This window comes from Quercus suber, unplaced genomic scaffold (genome assembly GCF_002906115.3).
Source record: "Quercus suber isolate HL8 unplaced genomic scaffold, Cork oak 2.0 scaffold_1090, whole genome shotgun sequence".
Classification (NCBI taxonomy): Eukaryota; Viridiplantae; Streptophyta; class Magnoliopsida; order Fagales; family Fagaceae; genus Quercus; species Quercus suber.
In genome coordinates this window covers 29,369-38,261 of record NW_027070495.1, presented here as the reverse complement: position 1 = coordinate 38,261, position 8,893 = coordinate 29,369, and the positions used below count along the sequence as shown (strand labels likewise).

At 33.0% G+C, this 8,893-nt stretch overlaps 1 protein-coding gene across 1 annotated transcript; it reads right to left on the bottom strand.

The window, feature by feature from the left end:
- Positions 1-4,253: 4,253 nt before the first annotated feature.
- Positions 4,254-8,322, bottom strand: LOC112026949 (protein SIEVE ELEMENT OCCLUSION B). The gene is made up of 7 exons (XM_065769241.1): positions 8,088-8,322; positions 7,560-7,652; positions 6,995-7,440; positions 6,798-6,892; positions 6,590-6,720; positions 5,382-5,840; positions 4,254-5,024 (listed from the first exon to the last, which is right to left on the bottom strand). Exons 1-7 carry the CDS (start codon positions 8,295-8,297, stop codon positions 4,428-4,430), a joined length of 2,031 nt encoding a protein of 676 aa, XP_065625313.1. The 5' UTR covers positions 8,298-8,322; the 3' UTR covers positions 4,254-4,427.
- Between the last annotated feature and the right edge of the window lie 571 nt (positions 8,323-8,893).

Genomic DNA, 8,893 nt, shown 5'->3' with positions numbered 1-8,893 from the left:
TGTGATGGGTGTGATAGCTTTAGCAATGAATTAAACCACATGATGATAATAAAAATAAATAAATAAATAAAAACTATAGGTTATTAAGCAATGTTTTGTCCTGTTTTGCTTTTACTTATCCAGGAATTTCCTTTTAGATACAATCATACAAAAGAGTGAAAGACATAACAATTAATATTTCAAATCGGGTGTAACCAGGCGAGTAATGACCTACAAGGCAAAAAGCTCGCATACCCATGCAGCACGTGATTCTTGGGATTCCTTTTCTTTCCTTCTTTTTTTTGGATTTTATGATAAAGTAAAAAAAACCAAAACCCCTTTTTTTTTTTATGGCATTTGTTACAGTCTGACTGTACTGAATTACCCATCTTTCATGTGGCACGTTTGTATATTGTTATCGAGACACGTGACACGACACAAATATTTTACGTAGCAGTTTGATAGTGTTGTCAGTCACCAACCACTCAGCAGAGCAGTGTTGTAATTAATAATTCTGTTTTTGCATGTGCAATGCTCTCTGTACCAGTCTGAATCCGTACACCAGTGTCATTGCATCTTATCCTGTCTTTATCTTTCTTCTTTCCCTTTCCATTCCTTTTTTTTTTTTTTTTTTTTAAACCTTTTCTTTTTCTTCTGACCCTAGTTCTGATTCATAATGTATCGCATCCTATCCTGTCTTTATCTTTCTTCTTTCCCCCATTTTTTTTTTTTTTTTTTTTTTGATGACCCTAGTTCTGATTCATATAATGGATAATGTCATTCCCGGTTAAAAAGTGAAGAATAATTTGATGGGAAAAGTTTTGGATAAGCATCGGTTTAGAAAGTTTTTCTTTTTAATTTTTTTTTCAGCAATTTTACCATCTGTTTGGTAGTAATTATTTTCAATAACTTATTTATAATATTTATCAAAAATATAATCTTTAATAATTTTTATGTTAAACTATGTGACAATAAACTAAAAATTTTGAATTTTGAATTTAAAAAAAAATAAAAATGAGATTATTTATAACAAAAAAAAAGTGAAACAAAAGAGAAAATTTTTTAACAAAAAAAAGAAAAAAGAAAAAAGAAGAAGAAGCCAAATGCACTCTTAATCTCTATTACATTAATACTTTTAAATATTCACCGAATGATTGGAAACACATTTTCTTTTAATAATAGAAAATTTTATTGATATCAACTTATAATTACAACAAAGGAAACTAATTAGGATCCTCCAAAAAAAAAAAAAAAAAAATCACGATGTCGCAAAAGTTATAAGAAAACAAACGTTTTGCTTTCTAGGTGGAAAAAGAACTAAACACGTTAACTTCTAAATGAAAAGTTTGAATTCATGAGGGGTCTATTGAATCCACAAAGTAACAAAGTTTTGGAATCCTCTAAACAATAGATAGAGTTTGAAATTTTATTAATCTAAAAACTGAATTGTAATGTAGGCTACAATGCATTTAAATAGTAAAAAAGAAAATCTAAGACAACTAGGAATATGTCCAAAACCCCTAATTTCTGTTAATTACGTAATTAGGTGGTAAAATAGTAATTTTTATCAAAAATTAAGATAATTGCAAAAATTGAAACTACTATTTCTAAGAGACATCCCCAAAAAAAGAAAAAAAAAAAAAGACCTTATTCGAACTTTTAAATTAAAAGTTATTAAGAAAAACAAATATTACCAAAAATGAAAAATCACTATTCTTAGGACCTTAACAAAAAAATTTGCCAAAATTAGAGTGACTTTAGAGGCAAAGCCGCAAGTCTTGATCAAAATATCGTTTCCCTTCAACTCTCCAAATTTCTAGCAATTCCAACATCATCACCCTAATGACTTTTACTGACACCCCCTTGATCTCGCATTGTGATTTATGGCGCACTCATTACTCCAGGAACGCTTATATTATCAATTCTAGGTTACTTCAAGGAAGGCAAAGGGCCCAAATACTAAATAAAAAATGCCCTAAAATCTATTCTTAAGAGCGCCTAGCCTGCAAGAGCATTGGGTATGGTGGCTTTGTTAGCTTTCTTTATGGGATTTCTGCAACTTTATGTTGAATTAATGGACTCAATACATAACTTAGAGAATGACCGGATCCACATGATTTTTTTAATATAATCAATTATTTATCACTTTAGAGAGCTGTGTTTCAGAATTAATAAGACAAATAAAGTGCCTATCAAATTTCTGTAAAACTCAATTCTATCCTTAAGCATAAAAATTAAGATGTTTTTCAACATAGTTGATCCTCACTTTTCTATTCATCTTTTAAGTAAAGTCTATATTTTTAGGTTGGCAAACTGTGATCAAATATAATTATTTTTATAGTGTTTTTGACGAGTCTTGAGTGTGTTAAAGGTGTATTTTATAATCTAAGATAAAGACCCAAGTTTAGATCAAGAAAAATTCATGTTAGCACAAGAAAAATGAAGTTTCTGTAATTTTAATTGTAGGCTCAATTCCTCTCGACCGATTGAGATTTGCGAATCAGCAAAAATCTAAAATGCAAAAAAGCCCATAATTTGCTTGTTTTAAGCCCAATTCGTGATTTTTTTGTTGCGCTATTTAAAGGGCAACATAAGCTATCCCTACAGAAGCTTTTCAAATAGAGAAATCACTATTTGTGCAGCTAGGCTTTGTATAACCAAATTTCACTCAATCTCACTATACTAGAGACATTCAAAGTAGATATAAGCCTCCATTATTCAACCCATGAGAGTTCAATAGCATATAGAGAAAAATCAACACAGTGATGAAACTACCAGTGCAAATCTGTATGAAAACATAGAGCAATCTAGTCTACAACAGTTGTTGATCTAAACCTTCAAGTGGATTTCTTTGAGTCACAAATAGGGAAGTTTATGTGCAGTTAGTTAACCATTATTGCTAAATAATCTTTAGGCGAAGATCTTGGAGTCACAAACATGGTAGTTTGTGTGCAACATCCCATAATAGAAAAGTTTGTGGATTCGGAGTAACGCGCGATCACAACCAGTATGTGCTACGTGATAACTATAGATTTAGGGTTAAGATTATTATATAAATTTTGATTTTATTAATGGATATGTTGCATTGAGGACTATTTAGGATAAATTGTCTCCAAGTTTTTTTATTGTGAAACCACAACTTCAACGGTTTTCCTAGATCACTATATTGTTATCTTCTGTTATTTCTATTGAATTTATTGTTTCATTGCTTTATTCATGATATATTTAATTTGATACACTACACTTTGCCCCCTATTTTTTGCCACCTCCTTAGACTTTTTTTTTTTTTTCCAGATTCTAGTATGATCTTTGTGTAGCTGTTTGGAGGCCTTTTCGAGCTTCATTTCTTCAAACTTTATATGATTGGAAAGCTCTGGATGTCTAGTTCCAATAGTCCTGACCTTGCAAGATTTGGAGCTACGGTCATTAAGATATGGCGTCTGGAAGAAAGATGACACAGTGCTGAAAAATTCTATGACATTTTTCCTTGAAAATTTTGTATCTTCCAATCCGAGATAGATATCATCGAGCCCTTTTTATGAGAGGTAGTCAAAACCTCATTCTTCAATTTGGTTCATCCGGATCACTCTAGTTCTTGCCCAATCGGTACAATTTATAGTGCGAAGTAAAGCTAAAAACTGCATGTTTTTTCTTAAAAAAAGTGAAGATTTTATTGGGGTTTTTAGTCTTTTGATGATATCTTACCCGTTTTAGTTCTGATTTTGACCTGAAAACTATCATTTCGCAGGAAAAAAATATGTCCTATGAGACAGTTCAAGATTCAACTTGATTCGATGATTGGATCAAAATGTCAACATTTTGACCATACTTGGTTAGGGTTTTGGTCTCAATTGCTATCAAAAGGGTTTTTAAATGTTGTAACGCTTTGATCTACTATCTAATCATGTTGTATTTATTTTTCCCTTTTTAGCTTAAAAGCTTGTAATTTTTGCACTTTTTTTTTTCAATTTTTTAGATTTTGGCATTTGTTTTGATGCGTGAATTAGGACCAGACAAAATACAGTATCCACACTGATTATTACTACTATTGAAAGGTATCCAACGTACCAAATTCCATTGATTGATTATCAATCTCTAGAGCTTCTGAGTGAAAGTTATTGCTTCTCTTTGCCCTCTTGCTCTATGATTGTCATTATTGTACTTTGTTTGGTTCTACGGCCATGCATAATTAATACTTAAATACACCTTCCAATTGCAACATACACATCAAACGATTACATAGATAAATTTCTTAACATTACATAGATAAATTTCTTAACATGGGCATCGGATTACCATCGTAATCAAGATTGCCTTATTGTAGAATTACTCTTACACATCATACGCATCACACAAGTGGTACTCATTACAGACTTAGACACATAATTATTTGGTAGAGATAGTAATGATAGAGAGAGAGATAGAGAGACATAGGTGCACTAGAACATTTAGTGTAGTGCATTCATAGGACCATCAATGTGGCAACACTTATAGCTGATATAAGTCTCCATGATACGAGGACATTCAGGGCATTTAATGTGCTCTGGGACCTTTCCAGCATTCATGGGGATGTCAACACGGCAACAACGGCGACCTGTTTGAATAATCTTCTCATGGTGATTCTTGAAACAAATTTCAAAGCCAACCTCACGCACTAGCTCCTTCTTTTTGTCAAACTCCTCCAAGACCTTCAACATTGTTGTCCCATTACCACTAACCACCAATCTAGACCCTTTGCTCAGCACAGCCCATCCAATTTCAGTCTTATATGAAAGCAACTTTTGGATTTCCTGAGTTACAATGTCTTGTTCAGTCTTCTTGTGATTCTTGGAAAAGAAAAAGCTCTCTATGCGGTTCCAGAAATGCCCTAAGATGTTGGGGTCATCCTCCCCTCTACTGCCTTTTCCCACACAAAACAACTCAATGGAAATCTTTGTATCCTTCATGAGTGGGTCATTAGCCAAGGTAGCTGCTTTCTTGTTAAATTGTTGGATCCATTCATTGTCCTTGCCTCCATAGAAGAAAATATACTTCTCTTGTTTGATCTGATTAAACAACAAAGCAATAATTTTATTTGAATTAATATGTTTAAAATTTGCTTTTCAAAGTGCATGAATATGTGTATATGTCATTGTGTGTGATCATGATCCCTCACCACCTATGTGATCCTCTCTGTTTAACTTGAAATTGAGAGAAATTCTATTTTATCATTAAAATTCTACTTTTTGAAGTGTCTTGTCATTGAAAATTTTGATGTGACGGTAAATACACTTTTAGATTCATAAATCCTAATGTTAATATGTAGACTATAAAATAAATTTGTTTCAAATGCAAAGGATTTTAATATGAAATGTAAGTATTTATATAAATTTAGAGTTGAGAAAATAAGTTAATAACTTTACCCAATTTGAAACATCTGGGTGAATGTCAAACCATATTGATCCTATCCCATCCACTCTATTGGTAAGAGTTTCTTCAAACATAGTAGTGAAAGGAAAGGCCTTCATTCCCCATACTCGGATCATGTGGAGTGCATTTGGGTGTTCCACCTTCCCTTGTCGATTCATCACCACGAGGATTGGCTTATTTTTGAAGTTCCACTCTTCCTTAATGAACTTGATGCCTACTATTGGTGAAAAGTATTGCACTACATACCATGGCATCTTAGACCGCAACATCTCAAACTTCTTTTGTAGTTCATCAGTCCATTGCTCCACAATTGGAATCCACACAATTTTATACTGATCTTCCTTTCTTATTCCATCATAAATTGGCTTGAGAATCAAAATATCATCAATGGTGATGTCTAGGGCCGAAATGAAAAAAAAAACATTCTTCTTTTTCAGCACATCGATATTAACCTGTTTATGCAATACAAATATGAAAATTGAGCTATGTTAGGTCAAAGTTGTAACATGTTAATTAAATAGATGCTTTAATTATTCGCATAGTTTAGATCGAATACAGTCATATATAAATGTAGTAGTGGCTGGACCTATTAGGCTAGCTAGCTCAAAAATCTGAAGACTTGGGTTAGAGATAATGCATGCCCATAACACTTAGGCTGGCTATTTTTTATTGGTTCAACATCATTTTGAGTTGGGCTTTGGCTTGATTTACGACAACAACCCTATTCAATAACTAATTTTTATTTTATTTATTTGAAGAAAACTTTAAATTATAAACTATATGGTATAAGTTTTTATTGATAAATTTAAAATGATGCATAAATGAATGAGAAAATAAATTAAATTTTGCGTACGATATTATTAATAAATATGTCGCGTGTTTCAAAAATGGGACTAGGTTGGGACTATGCTTGCAGCTTGCTAGCTACTCTCTTTATTGGGTTGGTTTGGAGTCTACTTGGGTAGCTCACAGTTTTTAATAACTTATTTGCATAGTGTTTATTAAAAGATATAATTTTTGTTAACTTCTAAAATCATAGATGAGCTAGATTCGGGCCAAACATGAGCAAAGACAATAACCCGGCCCAATGCTATAGACACCCTTATTTGTAGTATGCTATCATAAGACTGTTGTATAATACTGATAATAGTAGTAGAAATAAAACCCGAAAAAGTGATACTCCTATGTCATAAGAGCTAACCACTTTGTTAGTGGAACCATCAATGAGCGGCTGCACATTATCTTTGCCAAAAATCAGTGCCTTGAACACCTCCATGATCTCGGTTGGGGTTCGTAAAAGTTTGGAGAGTTTTCGATATGCCTCTATTATCTCTGCATTGAAGAGCAATCTTTGATTAGATTTCCTACACATTTTTAACCTATTATATTTTATGTGCAACATATTTAACCTATTTGTTGACGGCAAAGTGTCATCTGCATCCTTAGCAAGTTAAGGGTGTGATTGATTTTTTGAGCAAAGGGTGATAGATCTTGTGTCCTATTCCTGAAATTAAGCAATAAGCATGGTTATTGCGTTAGATTAAATATATGATATTATACACAATTATTTCTGGACATATTCTTCATTTCAAAGGCAAGGACTTACTCATCATTAATGATGCAACACATCTGAGTCATACAAGCTGCTATAGTTATGATAGCCCAATAGACATCTATTGGGGTACGATCCATGGCTATTGACAGTGCTGGTACATCTTTTGTACCATAGATGGATAGCTTCTCCAACTCAAACATGCATTGAATGACTTCTAGTGTGACCTTGACCAAGTTGTTAAGTTCAACCATTGCTTTCTTGTGTTTCTGAAGGCCTGGACGGCTTAAGATGGTAGGTACTCGCTTCAAGATCCCAATTGGTTTGGCGAGTTGGTCCGATGGGTGAAGTTGGGTAAGGAGCCAGAATTCCCCATACTCCATAGCAAAAGCCGCAAGTGTCAACACTGCCTTTGAATCCCATGAGTAATTTGAGAGATTATTAAGTATTGACATTGTTGTTTTGTGTGCAAATTCCTCACCCGGAGATTTGCATGTCATCTAGCATTACATAACTTGGCGTCAAATTACCAATTGTTAGAATAATAGTTAGATGATTAAGTTTATGCTTTTATAATAGTTACAATGTTGGACAAAAAATGCAATTCTTTTGTAATTACCAGGGAGGAAAGATGCTTGAGCGTACACAGTGGTGGGGTGAAGCCAACTTTAGGAGCCTTTTCGTCAATGTTCTCTGGGTGTCCATGGATACCCTAGAGTAAGCCAATAGAAATTTTCAGTGAGAAAACTCAAAGACATATATGAAGAGAATAAAAATTTGAAATTACCAATGTTTCCTGTTTAAATTTAAACAAAAAACAACTAAGCATGCATCTAATTATTCCTTTCAAAACTAAAAATGAGAAATTTTTGTGTCCATCTCTATGATATTGATGAGGATAAGCCATGGAGGTTTACAGATATTGTGATAAGTTATTAATGCATTGAAAAATTTTAGTTATTAAGAAACTATGATTAATATTTAACAATAATTCTAATACTTCCTGAGAAGTTATTAATGCTTAGAAAAGTTTTAGTTATTAAGAAACTATGATTAATATTTAACAATAATTCTAATACTTCTTCTCAAGTGTGAAATTAAACATCTCCTAAGAGAGTATGTGCATGTAGTGGTAATATATATATACCAGCATAACATTGTCAGCAACAATAGTAGCACGCTCGAGAATGTTTTCCACGATAGCGAAAAGAGAATCCTCATCAAAGTTGTCGTCGTCAGCATGAACATGGGTTGCATAAATGTGATTCGTGATCTGCTCATCCGACATGGTTAACACGCTCAGCTCAGCCTTAATGGGTTGCTGTGCAGAAGCTAGCACAATCTTGTTGCTGGCCATTGTGTTGTGTATAAACAAAGCAAGAAAACTCAGAAAGTTCTAGGTTTAGGGCAGAAGAAGAGAGAAGTAGGCTTGTGGTGTTGCAGTGGCATGGTCCCCTATTTATAGTCCTCAGGACCTGAATAAGGCAACAAGCCAAGGTTTTTTTTTTTTTTTTTTTTTTGTAATTACCAGGGAGGAAAGATGCTTGAGCGTACACAGTGGTGGGGTGAAGCCAACTTTAGGAGCCTTTTCGTCAATGTTCTCTGGGTGTCCATGGATACCCTAGAGTAAGCCAATAGAAATTTTCAGTGAGAAAACTCAAAGACATATATGAAGAGAATAAAAATTTGAAATTACCAATGTTTCCTGTTTAAATTTAAACAAAAAACAACTAAGCATGCATCTAATTATTCCTTTCAAAACTAAAAATGAGAAATTTTTGTGTCCATCTCTATGATATTGATGAGGATAAACCATGGAGGTTTACAGATATTGTGATAAGTTATTAATGCATTGAAAAATTTTAGTTATTAAGAAACTATGATTAATATTTAACAATAATTCTAATACTTCCTGAGAAGTTATTAATGCTTCGAAAAGTTTTAGTTATTAAG